The 27,995-nt window shown below is 36.3% G+C and overlaps 1 protein-coding gene across 2 annotated transcripts; it reads left to right on the top strand.

Annotated features, from left to right (window-relative positions):
• Positions 1-70: 70 nt before the first annotated feature.
• Positions 71-25,792, top strand: PDE6C (phosphodiesterase 6C). Of its 2 annotated transcripts, XM_058810674.1 has the most exons (23): positions 71-550; positions 8,611-8,763; positions 8,870-8,959; positions 9,192-9,332; positions 9,834-9,908; positions 9,997-10,061; positions 10,168-10,234; positions 10,930-10,977; positions 11,184-11,333; positions 12,009-12,152; positions 12,238-12,306; positions 14,458-14,604; positions 14,995-15,102; positions 15,212-15,321; positions 17,368-17,455; positions 18,906-19,006; positions 20,123-20,230; positions 20,818-20,881; positions 21,661-21,735; positions 21,880-21,963; positions 22,827-22,980; positions 23,791-23,797; positions 25,732-25,792. In XM_058810674.1, the coding sequence occupies exons 1-23, from the start codon at positions 71-73 to the stop codon at positions 25,790-25,792; spliced, it is 2,589 nt and encodes an 862-aa protein (XP_058666657.1). The 2 variants fall into 2 exon arrangements, with proteins under 2 accessions (XP_058666657.1, XP_058666658.1); XM_058810675.1 differs by lacking the exon at positions 23,791-23,797 and having other exon boundaries at positions 25,728-25,792.
• Positions 25,793-27,995: the final 2,203 nt, after the last annotated feature.

Genomic DNA, 27,995 nt, shown 5'->3' with positions numbered 1-27,995 from the left:
ACTTTTTGCTGCCATTCCTGCTTTGATAGTGATGCAGTTCTAAAAGAAATCCTAAGAAAAATCCAGAAAAATGGGTGAGGTAAATAAAGATGCCGTTGAAAAATACTTGGAGAACAATCCCCAGTTTGCCAAGGAGTATTTCGACCGAAAAATGAGACCTGAAGTGGTGGGAAGCATCTTTAACGTGAACCCTGGAGATGTGAAGGAAGGAGTCAGCTTCAAAGAAATGTCCCGTCTGGAGGAGAGTAACATAATTTTTGAGCTGGTATCAGAACTTCAGGATGAGGCATGTGTTATGGAAAAGATGGTGCACAAGGTCCTGCAGAGGCTGGCACAGCTGCTGGCAGCTGATCGGTGTAGTCTGTTCATTTGTCGCTCCCGAAATGGTACTCCAGAGGTAGCCTCCAGGATTCTTGATATCACTCCGACTTCCAGCTATGAGCAGAATTTGGTGAAACCAGAAAATGAGACTGTTTTTCCTCTGGACATTGGGATAGTGGGATGGGTTGCTCATACCAAGAAGTTTTTTAATATACCTGATGTGACAAAGGTAAGTGACTTCTCTTGGGGAATGGGATTCTGTGCATTCACTTCTTCCTGCCCAGAGTTTGAATTAAAAAGTTGTTCTTCAGAAAAATCTGAGACAGAAATCCAGACCAATAACATGAGAAAAGCATCAGCAGAGATGGCTTAAAATCCAATAGAACCACATAAAGTTGCCTAGTTCGGTGTTTTCAGTGTCCTTGCAGTAGTTGTAATGTCAGTGACTATAATAATGGAGGAGAGTATTAGATTAATAGAGACCATTAAGTACCTGAGTTTCTGCGGAACAAGGCAGGCTTGTATTCTGTTTTCCAGTATGGGCTTGCAAGTGTTCTCTGGTATCATTTCATGCTGCCATGCATGCATCTCTGAATCATTTAATTTGCAGCTTTTGTAATGAAGAAGTATCTTTATTAGTAAGTGAATGAGGACAGAGGAAGATGATGTCAACATACACGTTCAGCTTTATGTCAGTGCTTGATTTAAAATGGGTTTGATTTTGAGTATGTCTGGATCCAGGGCTTTTGTTCAAAACCATCTATAGAAGAAAATTATTGAGTCAGAGCTGTTCTGAAATTTTTGAGGTTCCTGTTGAATCTGTGCTAAATCACCTTCTTTGTTTAAGGTGCGGATAAGAGTTTATTTATTACATTATTTATTTATTTTAGTTTTTATTATTATTATTTATTACAAATGTTAATTTAAATGGTGAGTGACCTAACAAAAGTGAAACATGCATGAGTGAGATCTGCTTGAGAAACTGCTTTGAAATACATGGGGACATGTAGTTTGAACATGCTTTGAATTTTAAGGTTTCCTTAAAAATAACTAACCTTGCATCATCAAATGCTGCCATCTTCATTTCTTTTTAGTCCTATGTTGAACATAATCAAATGGTGCTGAGATAATTATAAAGACAACAGTCTGAATTCGCAGTATTTCCTATACAGTCAATTTAAAATTTCAGAATATTTAAGAGATAGAAACCACTACTGTATCCTATGCTCCATGCAAATAATCAAAATATTTATACACTGCAATTAACTATGTTTTGCAGGAGGTAAACAAAAATTATCTTTTATCATGCTAAAAGTTATAAAGGGCTACTTCTAAAGCTTAGAAACAAGTGAATGCTTATATATAGGAAAATAACATTCCAATACACAGTAAACTGCCTCAGATGTAAGTAGGAATCACAGGGGCAAACAGAAGACTGACTGATTTGAGAAAACCATCAGTTCATTTTCAACTGACCACTAATATCCTTTCTTCAATGGCTGCTGTTCTGACAAGAAGTGTCTGATTTATTGCCTCTTACCACCACGTGGGGAGATTGGAGGATAATCCGTCCAAGTTCATAAAACTGATTACATGAGAAAAGATCAGGAGGATCAGGGAAGATGTGCCTCCTATCAGACACTGCACTGCTTCTTAATATCATTATGTCAGAGGTGCCCAGAGCAGGGCTAACCAAATATTTCTGTGTTTGCAATAGGGTTTGTTCAAAATTTTGTGACAAGTATTATTTATACATGCTTAAGTAAGATAACTTTTCTGTCCATCTAATCCTGCTAGGTGTTTTTTGCTCAATAATTTACGTCATCTGAGTATCTGTTACTATTCAATCATTCTAAGGTAATCTTTACTTAGGCACCCATTTACACTCTTAGGATTACTGAGGCCTATGCCATTAGCCACACATTTAAAAATGAAATTCAACTAGGGTCTCATTAATCTAAATTTGGTAACTAAATATCCTTGGAATATTGACAGTTTATTACATAATTGCAAAAATCCCAGAGACTTCTCTGGAACCAAGGTTTGATATTTAAAAACAGCCCTAAAGATCTCAAAAACATCGGGATTTTCATTCTTTGCGTACAAAAAGTCAATGTCCAAGTTCACACTCCTCACACAAGCAGATCTCCCTATTATGTCACCAGAATCTTTATCTCCATAGCAAACCCAGAACTGCAGCTTGAATCACTAATGTTTAAAGCATATAATTAGTCCATGGCAGCAGAAATATGCAGCCACTGAAGTCTTTATCACATTTTAGAAAGGATATTTATTTTTCAGTTAACTACATATACACTTCAGTCAAACAAGATTGTCTGCTATCCACATTAGGAACAAAAAATGACAGGAAGAGTTAAGCCAGAGAAGAAATTTTCCCCTAGTGCCTTGTCAGAATACAAAATGCACAATGATTATCTTTAGTTGGCTTTAGTACTTTAAAAATGTTATTTCTATCCACTTTTTACTGTTGACATGGTCCATATCCAAACAGCATAGTGTTTTTTAAGTCTTAAGTACATGACAACATTGACAAAGGCATGGTGTGACATTTTCATACTTCAGTCATTACCCCTTTATAACAAAAGTAAATGCAATAAAAGATCACAACAGCAATAAATCACTGAAAAATAAATGACTCCACTTTTAGTGCCTGGTAACCGGTTCTTTAGGGATTATCTCCTTCTAACTGGAAAGGTACCAATAAACGTGAGGAAGCTCCTCATCCTGACTAATGCTCCAGAAAAGAAAAGCAGAGGGAAAGATACAGACCTTTGATAATTAACTTAGTAGTCAGTCTCCTCCCCACAAGATTATGGACCTGTTGACTGTGAGAGCTAATAGTGTTTAATCCAGGATTTCATAGTTGTGAGAAACAGGAGGCCAGGCAGGACCATTCCCCTAATAATTTGTCTTACATTATTCACAGTGTATAGCAGATTGTGTGCCTCAAATATTACAAACTAAAATAATAAACTACAAAAAAATTGATATGTCCATTAATATTCTTTTAACAGTAACTGATAACACAGACAACATTATAAAGGAGAATACAATTGCCTTACATTTTTCTCCAAGGCATTATTTCCAAATAAAACTAAGAACTAAAAAATACTTCTACAAGGAGTATGTATTTTTTGGGGAATCAAAATCTGATATTCTCAGCTTGTAAGAACCAATAATAAAGACTTTATATATTTGCTTTAATCCATAACCTATTTAAATTATTGCACTGTTCCTTTCAGTTCAAAGGTATTTGAAAACAAGGATTTAATTAAGGACTGGAAACTCAAGAAATAATATTGTTTGTTTTAGTTGAGTATAAAATTATAAAAATGGTGGGAAATGCTTCAAAAGAAGTGAAGGCTTTTGGATTAGATCTATAAAGGAGCTGAAATATTTTGATGCTTAAGAAACTAGCCATCATTTTTAGAGGTCTTGCACTGCAATTCACGACTCCCAGTGAAGTGAAGAAACAAGAGACCATGGGAGATTCCAACTGAGATTAAACAGCCAGAAGAGTGATTGTTGTGGCACCTAATTTAACCACTGGAAACCCATGGTACAAATCAACTTAAACACATCTTCAAGTTGCAAGCACTGGTATCATCCCTTTGTAAGCTGATCCAGCTTCAGAACAGCAGCTCTACACTTTAACCCAAGAGTGGGAGAGACTTTAGTTCCAGGCCTGTCTAAACTGACAGGAGTTTCAGATTAATGTGGATGTTCTGGTCCCCAGACTCCAGGCTGTCTGAGGTAGCTTTTTGCATGGGAAGAATATGCACTGTAAATGTTAATGTCTCTTCCTCCATTTTATCTTATCTTCATAATAAACACCAGATTGCCAGAAACTCATACTCAACAAATATTAACTGGAAAAATTGAAACACATTCCAATCTTCTATAATGGCAAAGATTTAGTCAATTTACCAGAATATTTTAATACAGGAAAGCATTTCTATTCATTGTGCCTTCCAGAAAAAAAACCCAATAAATTCTTTCCTTTATTTACTATTCTAACAGGAAAGTTTCCAAAACTGAAGGAAAAAAGTACATCAAAAATGAAAATTAAAAGTTCCCTTTTATCTAATTTTCTTGTTTCATGTGAAAAAGCAATTAATATAATACAAATCCAATTTCAAGAAGTCACAAAATAATCACTACATATGGCAAATAACAAGCAAGCATTTCAGGGACATAACTCTAGTCATCTTGACAATAACAAAATCAATTTGTTTTGTAATGCTAGTGAGTTGTATCTTAAAATAAAATTGACATCCCTGACAATATGTAATTTTTGGAGTGTGGCCCAAGAAAGGGCCGGGTAGATGGTATGTGTTTTTTCTTTTCTATTCATACCCAATTATATCATTATGAAACAAAAACATTTGTAAGTTGAAATTAGGCTAAGTAGAAGTAAGAGATGAAGCATTATAACACATTATTATCACCTACCAAGTGGTAAAAATTTTGAGAAATGTGAGCCAAATGCAAGACAATAAGTGGAAGAACAAATAATAAGGAAGAGAAGAAAATGCTGTAAAACTACCAGAAAGAAAACCAGAAACATGTGGAGATGATGCAAAGAAATATGTACAGTCTGATTTCATCTATCCAAACCAGAACCTCCCACCCAATAGGAGCAAAATAGTCATAACTGCAAGGGGTCACAGTAACCCCTTCTTCCTCTGTGCTTTACAAGGGGAAAGAGGTGGAGGAGAACAGACATCTGCTGTCTTGGTTCTATCTCCTCACCTGCAGGATTAAATCTTACCCTTGTGCCCTGGGTCACTTCAGCCTCAGACAGCAATGCAGGGAGGAGTGGCTGGACAGCTCCGGGCAGAAAAGGGCTTGGGGGTGCTGATCAGCAGCAGCTGAACAGGAGCCAGCAGTGCCCAGCTGGGCAAGAAGGCCAAGGGATCCTGGCCTGGATCAGAAACAGTGTGGCCAGCAGGACTGGGGCAGAGATTGCTGCCCTGTACCAAGCACTGGGGAGGCCACACAATGAATCCTGTGCCCAGTTGTGGGCACCTCATACAAGAAATATATTGAGGTGCTGGAGCATCTCCAGAGCAGGGTTACAAAGCTGAAGGAGGATCTGGAACACAAGTCCTGTGAGGAGTGACTGAAGTAGCTGGGGGTGTTGAGCCTGGAGAAAAGCAGGCTTAGAGGGGCCTTATCAATGTCTACAAATCCCTGAAAGGTGGGGGTCAGCCTCTTCTCCCAAATAACAAATAGTAGGATAAAGGGAAGTGGACTCAAGTTGTGCCAGGAGATGTTCAGATTGGATATTAGGAAACATTCCCCCATCAAAAGGGTTGTGCTAACTGGTTGTGCTAGCTAGACTCTGGTGCTGGCTTTGCAAATCCAGGATATATTGCATACCTCAGGGCCTTTTAAAAGAACTGATCATTGTAAAGTAAATGGCTTGGAATCTCAACAGTAAATGGAGCTAGTAGGAAATGTCTGCAAATGTACTACAGTTGGGGAGTTAGCAGCAGATTTCTTTTCCATAATTTCTCTTTTAAAGTCTATTTTGTGATTTAACTGAGAGCTGAAAGTTCAAAACATTGTTCTAAAAGATAGTTTGATTCATAAGATCAGGCTCAAGTAAACTGAGTTTCCACATTTATGTAGTCATGGAAGCACCAAGATGTTCTTCTGGCTCTGGTACTGCAGACCACATTTCTTGCTTATTCTTCTATGAACATGATTCCTTAGATATTGTGAAGAGTGATCTTCTTTGGAAAAAAAGAAAGCGCTTATGTTCCCAAGAGAAAATATTTTTACAACTCTCTTGGAAATAAAGGCTTCAAAACTCCTAGAAATTATGTATTAAAATGTTTCTATCCTTTGCAAAAATTGCATGACCAAAATGCTTCCTCTGAACACTTCTGATCACTGCTGCTTCTACCCTCATTCTGGCATTATTAAACAAAGTAAGACAGAGCAGCTGAATCCTGCTGATTCATCTCATTTGGTGTCTACAGATCCCTTTTAAGTGTTCAGAAATCCAGGAGTGTCTTAAGTGTTTATTTACTCCTTCAAAGGAATAACACAGTATCCTAAACCCAGGAACATGGGCCTCACTAGGAACACTAGATGCCCTTAGTGACACAGAGGGACTTCAAAACAGGGTCAAGTTACCTGTCTAATTTACTGGGTTTTCAACGGCTAAAACAGTCAGAAATGCAATACCTGAAGCTCAAAACCACACCCAAGTCCAGAATGGTTGTGTGGGTAGATAATACATCCCACAGAAAAACAAGTATTTCCATGTAATTACATACTTGTTTAGCAGGCTGCAGGACAGTATTTGATTCTCACGCAGAAGAGACAGATTGCCTGGCATTTTCTTTGGATGTCTGTTACAGGAGATGCCCCTATGCCTTTCTCTGAGAAAAACAGAAAATAACAACTCAGGCAGTTTGTTGGAAACAGAGAAAGCGTCCCATTTTCACATGGACAATATATTCAAAAGTGGCTACATTTTCCAGGAACCTAAATGGAGCCTGATACATTGAATGAGATTTATGGGGATGATTTATGTCCTTAAGGGAATCAATTCTCTGTGAGAGAGCCCAGGGCATAGATACAATATTTAAGAGTTACTTCCAGACATTTGTTTCACTGAAATGCAGCCCTAGAAGGAAATATAAAATGCAAACATAAAAGATGGACTGCCTAAAGACTATGAAAAAAAAGGAAAAAGCCCAAACCCTAATATTTTGATGACATAAAAAAATTCTTTCTTGTTAGAGTTGTATATGTTATAAATTCAGCCTATACTAGAAACAATTGCTAGAGGGAAGAGGGGCGAAAGAGAATTAAGAGGAAAAATCTAAATAACAAACAAACAGTTTTAGTTCTGCCACTTCCAAGCATTGTCATGCTTGATTTTATAACCTAGAAAATGCTTATTTGTTTGGGGTTTTCTTTAAGAAGCTTTATGTATACTCTATGAAAGCTGAAGTTGCATGATGTGGCATCCTGCAATATTCTCCAGCCTGTCAGCAAGGAGGACACCTTGGGATGCACCAGGCAGATGTCAGCTGCCTAAGCTAAGGCAGTAATGAACAGCAGCAGTGTGTGCAGCTCTGGGCATAGACATGCAGCATGAGCGAGCTGAGTGCTCATCTCTGGAGAGGTTTGAGTACTGACATGTTAGCAGTGAAATGTGAGGGGATGGAAAAGGCTCTGTGAAGACAGAGTCTGGCTATTTTAGCTGCTTAGTAGAACCATGGCATTTCTCAGTATGCACATCTCAACAGATTTCAAACCTCTAACTCATAACTCACTTCAGATCAATTTTCTTAATAACATAACAAAACATAACAACCCTTGACAAACAGATTTCCCTGGAAATGTTTAAATCCCTTTTTTATTAAATTAAAGAGAACACTAAAGCCTTTGAAGAAAACACCAAGAATTTCTTGGATATGAGGAAATAAATATATGAGTTAATATATGCAATAAATAATATGAGTTATCCATGAAGCATGAACCAGCTTCTCAATATTTTTACATTAAAAAAACTAAAATAATGGCTTTTGCTAAACCCTCCTCAGCATTTGGTTTTGAGGATGAAAATGTAAATATGGAGTATTGAGTTGTGGCTCATTCATTAGTCACATGGCCTTATTCCCACAGGATCACACACTCAATAAAAGCAGCTGTGGTCCTATATCCTATACCTATATCCTCTGCTTTCACCAATAGAGCTGTAGAACTGGGAGCAACAGGGATGGGAGTGTGTCAGACAGGAAGAAATAAGAAACAGGTCAGCTAGGGGAATACCTGCTGGGGATGCTTCTCTGCCATAAGTATTTTATACAGGACAGAACGTACTTTTAAATATTGTATGAGGGAAATGCAAAATGAATTTTATTTACTGAAATAATACAATAATAATAAATATTAACACAGATATGAAGTAATTCTCTAAAACACAAACCATATAGATTAGATTCCCAGGCAGTCACAAGATCATGTATTTCCCATATTTTTAATTCCTCAGTATTATAATAAAGACCTGCACAAAACTTGGTTTCAGAGGCTACCTTCATAACCAATGCTTCAGTTAAGCTTGTACATATAACTCTGTAAGATCAAGTTAAGTAATGATAGTGGGTTTTTCCAAGTATGAACCTGCTGCACTGTGAAACAGTGCTCACAGCATTGCAAACATCAGTTACCAAATAAAATGATCATTTGCTTTTGGCATGGTAATTGTTCTGCATTTAACTTGTGATTTTTCCCCCTTTTTTTCAGAACAACCATTTTTCTGACTTCATGGACAAAAAAACTGGTTATAAAACAGTCAATATGTTGGCAACGGCAATTACACAGGGTAAAGAGGTGCTTGCTGTTGTGATGGCACTCAACAAATTAAATGCCCCTGAGTTCTCAAAAGAGGATGAAGAGGTAAAATGTCACACGATAACACAGCTTTTAGTTCAACAAGTAGTTTGAGTGACTCTATATCTTAATTTAATACTTTTGTTTAATTTTTGATCTTTGTCATTTTTAGGTATTTAAAAAATACCTCAACTTTATGTCTTTGATGATAAGAAATAATCATACGTCGTATCTCCACAATATCGAATCACGAAAAAGCCAGGTATAGAAGCATTTTTTAATAAAAATAGTTCATTTTTCTCTGAAAGAATTATCATTCCCACTATTTTATAAACTTGCAATCTTATTGAAGTAAGGATACAATCTATCTATTCTTTTTAAAATTTGTTAACAGTGATACACTTTATAATTTCATTCTGGAATGCCTAGGATTCATATGTTTATGTTTTCTTACTGTTCTGAATATTATCCTCCTTCTCTTTTGTTGTAAATAGATGCTTTTGTGGTCTGCCAACAAAGTATTTGAAGAGCTAACAGATATAGAACGACAGTTTCATAAAGCACTGTACACTATTCGAATGTATTTGAATTGTGAAAGATACTCTGTTGGTCTGCTGGACATGACTAAAGAGAAGGTAAAAACTGTTTTTCCTACTTGCTAGAAACTCCTAACATGAAGTCTCCAAGACACAAAGTTCCCATGCTTTCTAACTCTTGGGGATAATTTATTTAAAACCTAACAATGTTACAAAGATTAAATGCAAAATATAAATATGGCAAAGGATACAATTAAAATAAACATAAAGGCCAATTCTGTAATAATTTTTCATATTCATAATTCCATGCAAGAAAGGGTGGAGGTGCAGGTCTGATTATTGCTTTAGAAACATCTACCTGCTAAAAGAACAATTAAGCTGTGCAACTATTTAGGGATAAGATTAGCCTGCAATTAGCGGGCAAACATTTCTTGTCTGGAATATAATTACCAATGTTTTCTTAATGCTCTCTGAAATATGACCATTGTAAGCTAAGTAGAAATAAAAATCAAAATCAAACTGTAATACACAGATGTGATGTTATCTATGAGCCCAGAACTGATTTGTTTTTTCCTTTTTCCCTGTGTATCATTTTCTCAGGAGTTCTATGACGAGTGGCCAATCCGGCTGGGGGAGGCAGAGCCTTACAAAGGCCCCAAGACACCTGATGGACGAGTGAGGATGTTCATTTTTCTTTTTATGAATCTTAAGTTTGATACTGAAGTTCTACAAGTCACCTAGATGTTTTTATATTTTTATTTAGGAAGTCAACTTCTATAAGATTATTGACTATCTGTTACATGGACAAGAAGAAATCAAAGTCATTCCGTGAGTATTCACTGGCAGGTGATGAATATGTGGTAATTAAACATTTCTGGGATAGAATAGAATGCCTACATTGTAGAAATAAATTAATTTCATTGTCTCTCAAAAGGTCACCTCCAGCAGATCACTGGTGTCTTGTCAGTGGATTGCCAACATATGTGGCTGAAAATGGTCTTGTAAGTTCACAGCAAAACTAAAAACTAGCATTTTAAATCATCTGACTGAACAAAAAACCCCCCAAACCTCCCCATGACCAAAATCCTCTACAAAAATACTATGATGCTTCCAGTGAAATCATTTCAATCAGTATTTGGATGGAGGCAAAGCATCAGCACAAATGGTGAAAACAGCAGGATAATTTCTCTCAGATTGTGATGATATCAGAGGAATAATATGTGTGTCTGATGTCACTTTCCTGGTGTGCTAAATGTCACAAAAAATGTCAAAGCAAGAAAATCATCACATGCAAGGTTTTAAATTTTTCTTAATTTCCTATATCTTCTTGCATAGACATACGTAATTCAAAGTCAGGATGTATGACAGCTATGGGTAACCCTGTAACATTTTTAATAGAACCCTTAGTACTCATTTATTTCTAGAAACCCCCATGCCATTTTAAACTGGAAGTGATTTTCTTAAGCATTATGCTTTTGCACTGTGAGACACTGAGGGACTTTGCTACAAATGTTCCAAAATTGTCTGTTAGAACAACCACATCTAATTTAAGAGGAACAGTTTTAGTTTCTGTAGCTAGCTAGGATGCTTACTATTGCTGGCTTAGAAAATAAATATTCCTTTAAAAATTATTAGACCAAATTTTGATGCACATTATATTCCATTTCAACAATGTGTCATTTTCTTTATGCTGTAGATTTGTAACATGATGAATGCACCAGCAGATGAATACTTCACATTTCAGGTAAATTCAGTAATGTTAATAATTATAAATTTTGTAGAAAAATATTCTAGTGCTTGTCATTAATAGGTTATACAGATAATTTTATAAATAATTTCTCATTTGATTGTGATGCACAAAAAAAATATTTTTGTTACATTGCTTATGTCCATAGCTGTATTATTACTTTCAAAGAAATACACATTTCCTGGTTTTTGGTTTTCCTACAGAAAGGACCAGTGGATGAATCAGGATGGGTTATCAAGAATGTCTTGTCATTGCCTATTGTCAATAAAAAAGAAGAAATTGTGGGAGTTGCAACGTTTTACAACAGGAAAGATGGAAAACCTTTTGACGAGTATGATGAACAGATCACTGAAGTAAGCTTAATAGGATTAAAGGGTTTGAGGAGATATGTGATGTTAAAATATTGCAGTAAAAAGTAATTTTTATATGTCAAAATTTTTCAAATAGGCCATATTAACATCTAGCCAATAGTCTATCTTCTTCACAATGCAGTTTCTTAAGAATCTGAGATATTATCTCGCTTTATAAACCTGAAAATTTTTAAGTGATCATTTACATTCCAGCAATAAACAAAAGTTGCTTATAATTTTACTTTTAATCCTTTGACTTTTTAATGATGGTCAGCATGTCCTAAGTAGCACTGGGTAAGCAGGTATGGTGTGCTGCTTGCCAATGGATGCCAAGCCTGTGACCATGGGAGTTCACAGAGCATTCATAATCGCATGCACTCAGGCAAGGTAAGATGCTACACAGTGTACCCAAGTCCACCCACTTGACTTAAGCTTCATAAGCCTCAAAGTCCTGTATAGAAAATGGGAATATTAATTACTTAATGAGCCAAATGTCATTAGAAGCTGTGAGTGCTAACAGAACTGGCTGAAGGAAGATAAAGGCCTCTAACAAGTAGAGTGGTACCTTGCTTTTCAAACGGCACTAACAGAAATGGGACTTGAAGGAAACTAAGTTCAAATTTTTACGTTCATTCTGTTGTCATGGCATCATCTCTGCTTTACTTGACTTTGTTGCAGACTCTCACACAGTTCCTGGGGTGGTCTGTTTTAAATACTGACACTTATGACAAAATGAACAAACTTGAAAACAGGAAAGACATTGCTCAGGAAATGCTCATGTACCAGACAAAGGCCACCCCTGCTGAAGTTGAATCTATCCTGGTAAGTTTCTGTCCACAGCCACAAAATTAAAACAGGACACTTAACTATACAAAACCTGAATTTTCTTTCTCTTTTTCATTTTTAGAAATACAAGGAGAAATTGAATGCAAAAAGTTTAGATGAATGCGATCAAAAGGATCTCATCAGGATTTTGGTAAGTCATTTCACTGAAAATTCAGGGGGTGTATTTATATCAGAGAGTAATGTGTCCTCATCATAGAAAAGGTTGTGTATGGTGAAATCCTGATGAATACAATCAATGTTAGCTATCAGTTCCACAGGCTAGATGGAGTTGGTTTAGTAACACATCTTCACCCTCTTCTGTCCTTCTTTGTGCAGACCCCACTGCTACCCAAAGGGAAGCATACTGTCACAAATGTACATTAAGACACTTGGACAGTCACAGTCACATAGACATTTTTATATTAATTAACATTTAAATTGTTACATTTCTCAAAATATTCATAGGGAAAATGCTATATCTATAACTGAATTTAATGTATTTAATTCTGAAAATAAAAGAAAGGAATATTTTTTGTGGTGAGGCTACTTGCATGGTAGGTAAGAGAATGTAGGTAGCAGTGTCCAGTGGAACAAATTTACTTTCAGATTATTTTTTCCTTCATTTCTGTAGGTAGAGTGGTCTAAAGACAGTGACCTGTGACTCCACAGAGACAAAACATATTTGGCCTAATGAGTTCTCTGCTCTACTACTCTGCTGCTACTAAAACAAAAATGAGTTCGTAGTGCAGTCTTCTGGTTGCCTTAGTATTTCAATCTAGAAAGGCATTGTCTTTGGAAGAAAGCTCCTATTTTTGCCCATTTAGTGCACTTCAACAGTCCTGGAGCACATGAATTGCCCTACTTTATCAGAAAAAACCTCAAATTCAGAGCAAAGACGTGCTCTGAATGAAAACACTGAATGAACTTCCACTGTTATGGATCAAAACAGAGCTAGGTTGAAGAAAAAAGGTCAAAATACTCACAAATCTGTTGACTTCCAACCACTTGACATATTTCCTCCTATTATACCACATTTCCTAATGTACACATAGCCATAGGGAAAAGATCTCCTTAAATTCTTTTTAATTATGTATACATGCATGCTGGAATGCATTGGTGTTAATGTTTTACTGGCTTCCACACAACAGATGCTCACACAGCTTGCAAGTGGTGAAAAAAAACATCAACAGACAGTGTGTAGCTTCACATGCCTTTTAAAGGAAATTTAATTTAGCAGCATGAAAATCTTCAAAAAATAATAGACAATATAAAATTTTTCCATGGGTAGAGCAAAATCTGATTATTCTGATACAGACTCTAAATTTAAAAACATAATACTGGTATGAATTTTTAAATCTACAAAAACCAATTTGTTCTTTCAACATTGTGGAGTCACAAATTCAAAGGTCTAATATCTTCTGCACTGCCAAGGCTACATGCAAGTGTTTTATCCTGTTATAAGACCTGGAATCCCAGATAACTAATAGGATAAAGCAGGTGTTTCTAGATCTGATGATTCACTAAGTAATGGGTCTTAAAACAACACTGGTCTAGGTTTCTTTGTCCTTGATCTCAGATCTGCGTAGATATAAAGGAAAAACCCAGGGAGAAGGAAAGGGATGATCAGCCTTATTTGTTGAAATATATGCATGCATTCAATTGCATTTTTTCTTTATAAAGAGAAGATCCTTTATAGACTACTGAGGAGGGAGTAATTGTGATAATATAAGCTATTTTTGTGCTGCATCAGACTTCCTTGAAGAATTTTTGTTTGGATTGGAACACACTCTTTAAAATCAGATGCTGCTCTCTCTAGGCTTTGAGAGAGATGAAGAGTGCTAGACAACAGTTCACTAATAGCACTATTACCAGTTAGGCTATTCAGTGTGACTCTGTATCATATATACAAAATGGGCAATTTAATTTGGCTGAGAAAAAGATGAATGTAGCCTTGAGATCAGGCTAAAAGTGGGAGAATCATGGGGTTTTATACCAAGGAAAAGAATTTCCAAGGACCAAGATTTCTAAACTAAGGAAATGTTGAGAAGCTTACAACACATTTTGTTGGAATTCAGAGTAGGAATTGCCCAAGGCTTTTATCTACTAATTTTGAGAAGAAAGCCAGCAGTATCATGATTGTATTTCATAATTTAATATACATTAGTTCATACTGACACCTGAGACCTTTGAAGACATAATAAGCATACTGTCCTTGAACAGTATTTCTACTGAAGAAAATTAAACAAGCTTTTCCATCTTTGTTCTTGACAGAAAACCCCTTGTTTTTGTTATTTCCTAACAGAAAGAAGAATTACCCGATCCGAAAGATTTAGAACTGTATGAATTCCGCTTCAGTGACTTCCCTGTTACAGAGCATGGCCTGATAACTTGTGGAATACGACTGTTCTTTGAGATAAATGTTGTTGAAAAATTCAAAGTCCCAGCTGAGGTCTGGTTTATTTTTCTTGTTTCTATTTACTTTTAAATAGAAGAAAAAATCTGGTTTTACATGCTTTAATCTAGAAGTTGGCAATACTAAAATATTAATGGTATGTTTAACAATATTCCATTCTCAATGAAACATATTTGTCAGAAAAACATCAAATTAATCCTGCATTGTGTAAGATAGGTATGGAATTAAATCCACATGCATTTATGTTAGAAAAATTTGCTGTTTCTATGTTTAATTTAATGAAAAACATTTGTTTTCAAAGAACTTGCAAAATTAAAAAAAAATCATTGTATATTCTAGAATTTCATAGTATATTCTAGTTATTTAATGGGAGTGCCTTGGTTCTGTTTCAATTAACAGCTGTCTGTTCCCTTTTGTTCCCAACAGGTCCTTACAAGATGGATGTACACGGTCAGGAAAGGTTATCGGGATATCACTTACCACAACTGGAGACATGGCTTCAATGTGGGACAAACAATGTTTACTCTGCTGATGGTAATGCTGCTAATATTAACCCCAAATTCATTAACTAGTAGTATTCTTTCAACTCCAGATGGAAAATTCAGGAAGACACATGCTCAGAGTTATCTGTTCTCTTTTACAGACAGGAAAAATAAAGAAATACTATACTGATTTAGAAGCCTTTGCCATGGTTGCTGCTGCTTTCTGCCATGACATTGATCACAGAGGGACTAATAACCTGTATCAAATGAAGTAAGTATAAGTGATCAAATATAAGGAAATGTGCTCCCTTTAGTGGAAAACAAATTTCAAAATGTCAAAACTTGCAAGAATATAAGGTATCTATTCCATACTCATCTATTCCATACTCATGAATAAATAATTATGCTACAGAAGATTTCTGCCCCAGAGCACTTCAGGCAGCTGAAACACAAAGACAAAATGCAAAGGCAGAATCTTAGAAAGATCTGAAGCTGCAATCCATTTTTAAGACTCTAGCTTTTTAAAACTCTAGCAATGCTTGGATTGTAGCAGACAGAGCTTAATGTGCATGAGGACACAAAGAAATTAGTAAAGTAAATTAAAATCTGTAATTGGATTACTTTTTCAAGACAGGGCGCAAGCACTTTTCTGGAAAGTTATTCAAGATGTGATATAGACAAGGGCCAATCTAGAGTGAAACAGAATTTTTTGCTGTTTTCCACTGTCTAATTTGACTAGTGCAGTTGTTCTTCCCCACACTCTGTTTCCTGATATAGGTCCTTTCCTGAGATGTAATATCCTATGTTATACAAAAGTCTGAGTCAACAAGCTTGAATTCTACTGCTGGGTCCACAGGCCCAGAAGTTAACACATCATGAGGTTCAAGCTTTGCAATTCATGCTGTAATGCATCCTGAGAAAATAGTCTAAATGATTTCTTTGTGATTTTTACCTTGTTTGTTATGAAAAAAAACATAAATTCATTTAAATTTTCCCTTGTATTAAAACATTATGTATCATGGTGACACTCACTCTTCTCCTGCGGTGTGAACACCCTACCATTTAGTATTTTATGTGATCTGTGTGGGCTTGTTTCCATGTGCTATCCAGAGAACACATTTCTTAGAATGTCATCATACATTCTTAGAATGTATCAGAAGATTACCATTTTCTGGCTAGTTTCCACCAACCCTCTCTCCAGAGTGATTGATCCTACCCTTCTGACCCTGAATCCACTGCTCACATTTCAGCCTTTTCAGCCTGTGTGCTAGAGCAGTGACGCAAAGGGATTTTCTGATTATTCCCAGGGATTCTCCAGGTGACGTAGGAAGGAGAATGACAGATCCTGATTCTTATTCAATGGACTGCCTCTGATCCAAACAAGTTTAAGGAGGGTTGTAATCTTTCCACTGTGGTCTTCCCTAGATGAAAGCCCTCTACATGAGGTCATATGCAGTAAAGCTATTTATAGAACTCATCAGGCTTTACGACAATAGTCCTAATCACATCAGCAAATAGGGGTGCCATGTAGCAATCCACCTTGGGTTATCTGGGAAACAGAGCTATAAACCAAGGGAAAAAGGAGGAAAATACACTTCCAAGCATGTAGAACTACCTGGAGCCCATGTAAGTAGGATGCTTCTGCCTTCGTCTCACAACCATAATCTGATGCAGAATTTCCTCTTCTTGAAGCTTAGTCCAACATGAGGGGAACGCTTTTAAGACCTGTGGTAAAACAGAACAAACCTGAGCTATCAGGACTTTTGCTGCCCATAAAAAGGCAATTTTGGGGGAGTGAAGTGGCTCAAGAGCATTAGAGGAATTAAACTCCATTGTTTTGTGTGGTGGAAAACCAGCACATTCTGTTACTTCAGATTTAAGTTACAGTTGACTAGAATCCCAGGGCACACAGCCCAGTCATTACAGATGTACAAGCCATGCCGCAGAATAAACACTGAAAGATGGATAAAGGCTACTTTTAAGGTACCTAAAAGGAGCATAGATTAAACAAACAGCAAAACTGAACACGCAGGACAAAATGAAGCCATATTTTAAATACCAAAGTTTTTGAGTTTTGAGGCATGTAAAAATGACTTTGACTTTAGTGGCACTGACACCCAGTGCTCTCCAAGTTCCATCATTACACAGTTACAAAAATTAAGGGAAGCAAGTTGGGATTTTTTGTTTGCATCATACCAATAGGTAATTTATACAGATTACACTATCATACCAATAATATGAAACCTGAATAAAAACTATTGCCTTCAAATTATATTTATATATATTATGCTCTAAATAATTTCTTATTTTTCCACAGGTCAGCTGCTCCCCTGGCAAAACTTCATGGCTCTTCCATTTTGGAAAGGCATCACCTCGAGTACAGTAAAACCCTGCTGCAAGACGAGGTACGTCATGGACCTTCTGCTCACATCAGTCAACACCAAAGATCCAATTAAGTTACAATGTTCCAAATTTCACTGGGTCTCATGCATTTCTCTAGGTCCACATAAGAAATGCTAAAATTCAGAAGATTAAGAAAAATTCTTATGCATTTTCCACTTTTAGAGAGACATCAGTGATTCTGTCCTGGAACAGATTCACCTCAGACAGAAAAGATTCTCCTCTGGGCCTTGCTCACACTCTTCAGGTTTTTTCTGTTTGCACAAAACAGCTGGTATTGAAACCAACGCAGAAATCTTGTCGTTAAGCGGCTGTGCCTGGTTTATGAGGTCTGAATTCAGCTGAGGAACAAGAGGGCCTCATGGAGAGGCCCTCAGGCCAAGACCCGCCCCACATCCGACCTGGTTAACAAAGCCGGGAATGGCAGGCTCTGCCGCAGCTCCATTCCCGATGTCACTGCATGGGCAGCCCTCCCCGTCTGCCCATGCAGGCTCAGCTGCCCCTCAGGGTTAACAGGGCCGGGAATGGCAGGCTCTGCCGCAGCTCCATTCCCGACGTTCCTGCATGGGGCAGCCCTCCCCAGGTGCCCTCCCCAGCAGCGGGGGGACGCTCCCGCCGCACCCCCAGGCTCAGCTGCCCCTCAGGACCCGGCTCCTCCACTGGGCACCGGCCACCCTGCCCTCAGCGGCGTCGGGCTCTGCCCGGCTGCTGCAAAACACACTGTTTACACTCTCTGCCATGTATTTTGGAGGGTGGTTTAGCAGCAGGGCATGCACATATGCACCCCTTCCATCTCTTGTTTGCAGCAGAAGGGCAGGCGCCCACTTCACCCTCATTTTCCACTTCTAATCCCTGTGGTGATGCTGTTGCTTGACCTCATAAGGCAAGGCCACGTAATAAATCCTTACGCTGGCAGTAGCATTACTTTAATAAAAAATCTAGAAGGTTTAAGATATGAAAACAAACAAACCTTTCCCTTTATTGATGGCAATGTACTTTGTCAAATGTGAGATGCCAGGGCCTGACTCCTGCTCTTTGGCAGAGCATTTGGCAGGACCTCTGTAGGCTCTCACCAGCATCACTGTGCCCTGAATCATGCAGGCCTTGTGTCTCTGTTAAAGAACGAAATAAAACCAAGACACTTTAAAAAATGCTGTATGATGGTCTCATTCCCTTTGCCTGAGGAAAAGGACATTGCACGTACCATGGTAGATCCCACACACTGCTGCAGGCAACTGTGGCAACCCAGTTTAACAGGAAGAAGAGGGGAACTGGGAAGCTTTAAAAAAGTCAGGAAAATTAGGTTAATGGAATGTGAATTTTTAATTTTAACACTATTTTAATTTAAGGACTGCAGTCCGCCAGTTTTGTTACCCTATTTGAGATAATCTGTATAGTACAAACGAAAGACAGTATTATGAAAGGAATTGAAATCCTAAACTTTCCACCTTGCAGAGCTTAAACATCTTCCAGAACCTAAATAAGCGCCAGTATGAAACCGTTCTGCACTTATTTGAAGTTGCAATAATAGCAACTGACTTGGCTTTGTATTTCAAGTAAGTACTAAATTCTGTATAACTTCCTACTGAAAAAAGTCAGTCCTATTGAATGTATAACTGTAGTTTTTAGTTGTTTATTTACAGCATACAAAGATATTTATATGCAGAGAACACAGCTCTATTTAACATTGTCATTAAGTCTAACTCTTGCAAAAACCAAGACATTCTCAGTTGGATTATAAGCTTTCAAATTAGAGAATGCATGGATATATATAATACTTCGTAGATAATACATTTAGTAGGTCATTCTAACATACTTTTATTTACAGCAAGCACTGTATTCCAGAAGTGTGCATTCAATAGCCTAATTGTAAGGTTGTGTGCATGGGCAACATTTAACATACCATACAACAGATACACAGAGTAATCAGGAGCATGCTGAAAATTAAAACATCCTGTCAGACATCCTCTGTTCCCAGTGCTAAATATGCCAAAGACTCCAAATTTCAAACTATCAATTCTGTTCTTAAGTTAGTGAATTAGTGTGCTTTAATAATGGGTATCTTCATTAAAGATATGTGGAAATTTTTGTTTTATGACTGGGACAATTTAAAGTCAGAAGACAGGTAAAAATTCAGGAAATTAATAGCAGTTATTAAGATTTAGAGAAGAGTAATTCCATTATTTCATTCATTCAAACCACAAAGTAGAAGATTTATGAAGCAGTAGCAAGACAGGCTTATGTTTTTGATAGTTCTTTTCAGTCAGGTCTTAGTAACTCTTAGGATTTTTGGTGGGATGGAGTGATAGAGCATCTATTAGTATTTGCTTCACTTTTCCCAATTCAGTATGTTACAGGAAGTAACGAACATGTAATGCTAAAAAATAAGAATGTCACCCCAAAGAGTTTAATCTGAAGAGGTAGGAAATTGGTTGTTTCTTTGTCAGGAACTCTGACATACTATTTCACATGCCAGTGGTATGTAACAAAATCAAAGTGTCTGGGTCACCTGAAAAGTTTCCATTCAACAGCAGGGAAGTATTACTTTGATACTACTGTGACTAGAATGGTACTTGGAAAAAGCAAAAATATCATAAATATGATTTTATATTTTATTTTTAATGCAGGAACTCACATTCAGTAATATATGCTTTATTGGTTTGTTTTAACAGGAAAAGAACTATGTTTCAAAAGATTGTGGATGCAATTGAAAAAATGGAATCAGAAGAGCAGGCAATTAAGTATATATCTATTGACCCAACAAAAAAAGAAGTCATCATGTAGGTGGTTAATATTTTACTCCTTATTCAATCAATTATCTAGGACTAGATTTTAAAAGAATTTGGGCCTCTAAACATGCAAATTTAGACTTAGTTGTTGTCCAATGATGAGCAGAACCATCATTTTAATTTAGAGACTGATGCCTAAAATCTTCTTAAAATGTGCAAAATATGAATTCATTTGGCATCTTAAATTCCTTAACACCTAGACTTTTTTTTTTTTTTTTTTTTTTTTTTTTTAAATAATCATCCTAGCACTGGATAGTTAGGGTTGGTAGGGACCTTTGGAGATCATCCTGTCCAACCCCTCTCCCAAGGCAGGGTGACCTAGAGTACATTACACAGGAACTGGTCCAGGCAGGTTTTGAATGTCTCCAGACAGACTCCACAACATCCCTGGGTAGCCTGTTCCAGGGCTCTTCTACCCTCAATGAATATTTGTTCTTACTCACATGGAGGTGGAACTTCTTGTGGTTTAGTCTATTGCCATTGCCCCTCACCTTGTTATTGGGCAGCACTGAAAAGAGTCTAGTGCCATCTTCCTGACACCCAAAACTAGACTCCTGTTTTGGATTTTGTTTTCAAAGGGCTATGATGATGACTGGATGTGACCTGTCTGCAATAACCAAGCCCTGGGAAGTGCAGAGTAAGGTAGGTACTTTTGAAGTTGACAATACTGCATTTACTCTTTGTTTTATTACCCATTTGGTGCATGATCAATTAAAAAATTAACTTATTATTACTTGATGCATATTTAAGTACCTGTTGCTTCCAGAAAAGACCCTCTACCTTTCTGTCACTGTGAGTGTAGGTGGCCAATCACTCTGCAGCTGTCAGCCCTTCTCTACTTGTGCTTCCACTAAAACTGGCACCACTGATTCTGGCAGCTGTTCTAGCTACCCTTAAATATCACTCACTTATTTCTTTGCTAGACAACTTTTGCTACTTTCCAGCTATTTTTAAGGCACAGATTTAACAACAGCATGGTTTGAATTGTGTCTATTCTGTAGATCTTGGTGCCATTGCAAAGCAGCTTAAACACACAAAAATTCTGTAATACAGAGTGGTACATAAGTACTTCAAGTACTCCAGTATTATTGACCATCCTGCTAAAGCTCATCACTTAGCCTTACAGGAATATTTTTTAACAAAGCATAATCAAAATAAAACTGCAAATACTTGTTCTTTTAAGTTATACACATTACAGGTATTACAAGATTTATGTTGCTAATGTTGCCTTGTTTCTGTTGGCAATAACCTGTTATTTACTCAGCATGCATCAAAATATTGCTAGTGATAATTTTCTGGGAAAAACTTTAAGTACAGCAGAGAGTGTCTGTAGGTCTTTTCATGTTTTATGGAAAGCCTTGTTCTATTTATTTAAATTTACTATTTTCTGCTCACAATTTCATTGAATTGTATCTCTTCAGGTTGCCCTCATGGTCGCAAATGAATTCTGGGAGCAAGGCGACCTGGAACGAACTGTGCTACAGCAACAACCTATTGTAAGTACTAAATAAATTCACTGTGTTAAGCAATATTAACTGTTATGAAAACACTGAATAAATAATGAACCATGATGCTCATGAGATCACTATGCCAAAAAGCATGATATCTACATATTCCAAATTACTGCTCTTTTGTTCTAGCCTATGATGGACAGAAACAAAGGAGATGAACTACCTAAGCTCCAAGTTGGTTTCATAGACTTTGTGTGTACATTCGTGTACAAGGTAAGAATTTTGTTTTGTTTTCCTGTTCCAGCAGTTCTGAGGGCACAATTAGTGATAAGAAAATGCAGTAAAAATTCCAGACAGCACTAGTACTCTTGGTCACAGGCTGAACCACTATCACAACCACCATAATTTTTCAGTATTTTGTTACATCAAAGAATTGTTCCCATAGAATAAATTCAAGAGATGTGAAGCAAATTCATAAAAGAGGAAGACCCCCAGTGAAAGTTCAGGGTGAGGATTTGTTATTGCCTGGAAAGACTGAGTTACAAAGTCCAGCTTGATTCTTCCTAGTCCCATTTAATATAAGTAAGCAATGTGGATAGTTAGAGAAAGCAGTTAATAACACAGCATAGGGAATATGAATATGCAATATTTGAGGCATGTAATATGTGGTTTCTTTTGTAAGGCACTGAAATGACTACATTCTTTATCCTTGTCTGGTTTTTAATATTATTCAAAAATGACAGGCAAAAATGTGATGTGATTTTTTAACATCTTCAGAAATATCCCCATCTGCTTGGAATATATTACAGGATAGCAGACTTTTTAATTGTATCCTGATACTGATAATCATATGATAAAATACCATGTATCACAGTTGTATTATATGAGTCAGGCTAATCATATGTGGGATTAAGGAAGATATTAAAATGTGCAACATATAATTTCAATATTTTCCTAACAGACTATGTGCACAATAGGGCATTATAATCCAAACACAGTATTTCCAACAATATGCCTTGGAATTAGATGTAATAGAATAATGAAATGTTTTCTCAACAGTATTTCTACAATTTCAGACCTAAAAAATAATCAGTGCTTACAAATTTCTAATTTACTAATTTCAATTGCTTGTACAGGAATTCTCAAGGTTTCACAAGGAAATTACACCTATGTTTGATGGTCTTCAAAACAACAGAGTTGAATGGAAAACACGAGCTGATGAATATGAAGAGAAGATGAAAGCTATTGAGGAACAAAAGAAAAAGGAAGAAGAAGCAGCTGCCCAAAAAGGTTAAGTAACTTCTTAGGTTTTCATTTACATATATTTTTATGGCAGCCAACATATTCTCTCTTTCTCTCAAATTCACACAGGCAGTGCAGTTGTGCAATATTAAACTTTATGCTAATGGTATGCAAGTTCTGAATGAGCCAAATTAGGTTTATCTTTACTTGAAAGAGAAGTAACCTTTAAAGACTACACAAATCCAGTACACTGACCTCATTTTCTGAACTGCAGAATTATGTAATATGATCACCACAAACGTGAAGGGAATGTAACATTTCTTCTATCTAAAGACTTGAAACTGAATGTAATTAAAGCCTTGCTTATCTGAAATACAAGATATGTATCAAAATTCTGCGTGGCATCAGCCTCAAATGTATTCAGGTGCTTTGTTTTCAGTTGAAAATGAAAAACATAAAGGAACAGAGTATGCATTTGGAAAATAAAAAAACAGTGACAATCCCCACTTCTCTTCCAAGTTTAAGATAAAGCTTTTGGCTCTAGTTCCCTACCACCAGTTTCTTGGCTGAAATACACTCTCTCATATAACAAATTCAACATTAATCTTCCAAAGACAGACCAAGTCCTAAAATTGGAAGCATGGTTCTGCATAGCATAACCTAGAAGAGAATCTGATTTTATAGAAACTTGAAACCTGTCACTCACTTGAGTGAAATGAGTCAGTTACTTTTATTCTTTGTATTGCATGTGGAGCAGCAGCTACAGCTCTGCCAATTGATTGAGATGACTGAACAGGTTCAAAATGAAAAAAAACCATGTGTGATTAAAATAGTGATATATGGTCAGCTAGTCTGAAGGAGAAAAGTTAGTTTACTCTGTGTTTCACACATCTTTAAAATATAAAACAGTTCTGAATAATTTGTTAATCAGTATCTGTGGCAAATAGGTGAGTATTATTCCCATTTCACAAAATAGAAGCTATCCAAGGCCACCCATCAAGTTACTGTCAGGGTGTGAAATAGTTATAGGCTCCTATAAATTTGATACTAGGTTACAATAAAAGTAAATATAAAAAAAAGAAAAAAGTTGTTGCAAAGTAGTATAAGAAGTCCTGTAAGTTACATGATTTAATCAAAGCAGATTTTTGAAAGAATTTAATAGAATGAGTCAAATATTTTGGTCTGCTCACAGTGTGATTCTACTTACACATATTTTCACAAAAATTCCACCCTCCTACTTGCTCCCAAGTTTATTTTCAATTACACTTTCATTTTTTTGAAATCACATAACTTTATTTAAGATTCATTTATTGCTGAGAACTAGCTGGTTGTCAGTATGAAAAAAGTACTTTTCCCTTACACTGGAACATAACCATCTGATCTTTACAGAAATACCAGCAAAACAAAACAAAATCTGAAAAGTTTCCATTCAAAACCTGGCACCTCCTTACACAATTTAAAACCTCCTTATACATTTGCTTTCTCAGCAAAGAACACTACCAAAAAAAGTTACCAAAGTTAGATCCAATGCTGCTAAGTACAAACTTCTTAAATAGAAATTAAATAATCAATTTAGGAAGAGTCAGTTATTTCTACTCTCACTTGGAAGTTAGGACCATCCTATATCATTGGTATTTGGAATCAAGTGTTTTCCTCATAGGAAAACAGGAAACCTTACACAGGCAGGCATGGACAGACTGATGTGCAGAATCCAAGGATCTGGCTTTGCATATCATAATTGGCAACACAAAACAAAAGGGAATCATTCTGAATCCTTTAAAAACACACACTGGAATGAGGCCATGGGCATTTGTGAAGAACAGATCTGACCCTGTCAAATCAAGGCCATGTAAATATATGGGTTTGTTAAGTCAGTTCATACAAACAAAGATTTGATACATGCTGAACCATGGTGGTTTCTCTAGAACACACTGACCTGGCTATTCTTAGCCATCCAGTAGACACAAAATAAACATGTTTGCTGAACCACTACAGTGGAAAGTTCAGACTGAAGTAAAGCAAAATACAGTATTAAACTGAGAAAATCAAATAGTTAGTAACATAGTGTTGATTATATCCACAAATTACAGAGGGTAGGACACTGATCATGTGACATGTTTCAATGCAGGTGGAAAGGGTCGAAAATGACCTAGTAACATGGTGATCCACAGCTTTCAAATGTAAGTTTTAATTCTAATATTGGTATCTTACCTTAAGTGAATCTGGAAATGCAGTTTATTACATTGAAAGAATCTTAACTATGACCAATGAACATCTGTGGCATCATTTGAGAGAGAGTAACAGAATCAGTAGCTGTAAATAAAAACATGAGAAGTCTCTCTCTCTTAATTAGAATTTACAAAGGGATTCATGCAGGGTTGGAAAAAGGTTTATGCAGTTAGGTCAAATTAGAGTTTTTGTATCATCTGCTTCAAAAACAGATTCACAGATTATATTGATTCAAGAATTTCTTTCTTTGGCATGGCTTGCATACCTCAGTTTTGTATGTGTGGGACAGTCATGTATTTTAATTACTGAAACTTTCCAGTAAGAGTGGTTCAGTGTGTGTTTGGTCCCTTGAGAAATGTTGGTATCAACTCCTACATTATATACACATATGTATTTATAACGTGTCATTGTTTCTTATTCCAATATCCCAGACAAGCAGTGAAATTTCAGACAGCCAAACATACATAATATGCATCAAATAAAAGCAGCACTCCATAATAAGGAATTAGAGCAGCTAAAATTAACAGAAAATACTTATTTTACTTTCCTTCCTTGTTTTTTAACAGAAAGTGCTGCCGGAGGTGGTGGAGGTGGTGAAGAAGGAAAATCCAAAACCTGTGTAGTTTTGTAATTCTTTGTCTCAGACACTGCTCCTGCTACAAGAAACGACATCTAGAAAGAACTTCAATGAGCCCCAGTGGATTTCTGCTTTGCATAGAACAGTATAGATCAATCTTTTAATCCTCTTAAACACTTGCCATTTGTTGGAAATAATTTTTAATGGATTTAAAAACTGGTTACAATTAAAAACTGGAAAAAATAATGGTGCAAAATGAGTTAACTGTGTGCTCTAGGTGTTTTTTCATGTCACTCAATTTACATACAGTGCTTTTATTAAAATATGTAACTTCTACACACTGTCCAGAAAAAATATAAATAATTTTGACAGATGTTATATGAAATTACTAAATGAAACTTAAGATGTAAAATTCAAACCAAAAATTGCAATATTTGTAACTTTGATATTTAGATTTTTATATTATGTGTATTTCCTTAATCTGTAATTCTGTCATTTTCCTTCATTCTCAGTCCTATATAAAGTCCCATTTCTTTCACTTTAGGAATGCACAACACAACTCCCTAGCTCTTATCCATGAAAAGCAGGCTGATGGTACACTGAATTTTTTCCAAAATTACCAGTGATAAATCTGTAAATTATAGCCATTATAGCCTTTTGATCACATGCAAATGGCTCTCCCACAGTTCCTAAACTAAGCAGCTTTTATTGTAAAAATGTAAAATAGCAGACCACAAACGTCATACTTTACACACAAGTAAAAGTTTACTAAGATACACCAGCATATCTACAGCAGAATCTGCCTTCAAGGGCATTTTAAAAGCTCACATACTCCCAGTGCATGTCTTTCAAAATGCAATAAATTAAAGTATTTGAAAACCAATTAATTGGCATCAATTTAATCTTCTGAGGGAGAGCAAAGCAGAAGTAAAACGCATCAAAATTGCCATTACCTGTGTTTCTAGCAGATAACAAGAAACCAAGTAGACAGAGTGCACACAAACGAGCTCTTCATGAACACTGACCTTCCCCCCCCAAGTCCACTCCGTACCTTCCACTCGGGAAGCCAGCTCCTCCATGGAGGAGGGAAAATGGCCACTATGTTAGACACACACCTGAGTATTCACGGGAACAAGTTTCAAATCTAAGGAGGTGGATGTCAAATGCAACTCCTGCAATAGAGAAATTCAACATTCAGACTCAATCCTGCCACTTTTCCTGCTCCTTTGAACAAAGCAGACCCACGCTTTTTCTTTCCTCTGAAGGACCCTCCGTATCCATACGGAAGGAGAATGAGCAATTTGCTCTTTATAAACCTTTCTAAGAATGCTCTGTGAACAGAGATAACTGTGTACATTTCTCACTCAAAATTAAAGGAATCCACAAAAAACCTCCAAATACTCACAACATTCTGACTTGTAAATGAACCAAGTATTTTATGCAAACAGTTATGACATAGAACTGGGTATCACGTTAGTTTCTGTATTAAATGCCGCTGCTAAAGAAAACCATTTCAAGGTTGTCTAATAATGTAATTTTGTTTAAACTGTATTAAATTATGTATTTAATATGTATAGTGTAACTTTTTATAACTGTATGTTAAAGACCCAAAGAGAAGCTAGTTATTCAGAGCATATAATTAATATACAATACTTGAAGCAACAAAAATAGCAACGCAGTTGAGAGAAGCCCCTTGGGGCAAGTTGCACACGTTTAAGCAGATTGCTGCAGATTGGATTTGACTCTCAGCCAAGCTTGCAAGATGACAGAGAATTAACCTTTAAATCCCCCTTCTTACCTAAAGAAGCCTTCATGCAAGGATACGTTTATTTCTTACTCAAGGACGCCCTATATATGTCCTTGTACATCTATTATGTAAGTACAAAATGTTTAAAATGTAATTATAGTAAGTAATACTTGTAAATAGAGTTCTTAACTTATTCATATGAGTGCATGTGAAATGTTCATAAATACACTACAACCATCTCTGCTGTTTTGGTGTCCACATCAAATACTTACTAGAAATACTTTCTACGCCTACAGTGAGAAGTACTTACCAACAATATACTTTATACAACATTAATTTACTCAGATTAACATGAAAACTTAATTTTAAAAAGTATGACCCTTGTATACAAAGTAATTTTCACCAGACAGAAAAAATATTGGCATAGTACTTTTTCATGTGCAGTCTGTTTCTTTGGAAACATGACTGAATGAATGTTTAAAGATGTGCTGCAAGTGAAAGAAGATGAAT

The sequence above is a fragment of the Ammospiza caudacuta genome, chromosome 9 (genome assembly GCF_027887145.1).
Source record: "Ammospiza caudacuta isolate bAmmCau1 chromosome 9, bAmmCau1.pri, whole genome shotgun sequence".
Lineage (NCBI taxonomy): Eukaryota > Metazoa > Chordata > Aves > Passeriformes > Passerellidae > Ammospiza > Ammospiza caudacuta.
Note: the sequence above shows the minus strand (reverse complement) of the source record. Positions and strands in the feature narration are given on the sequence as shown.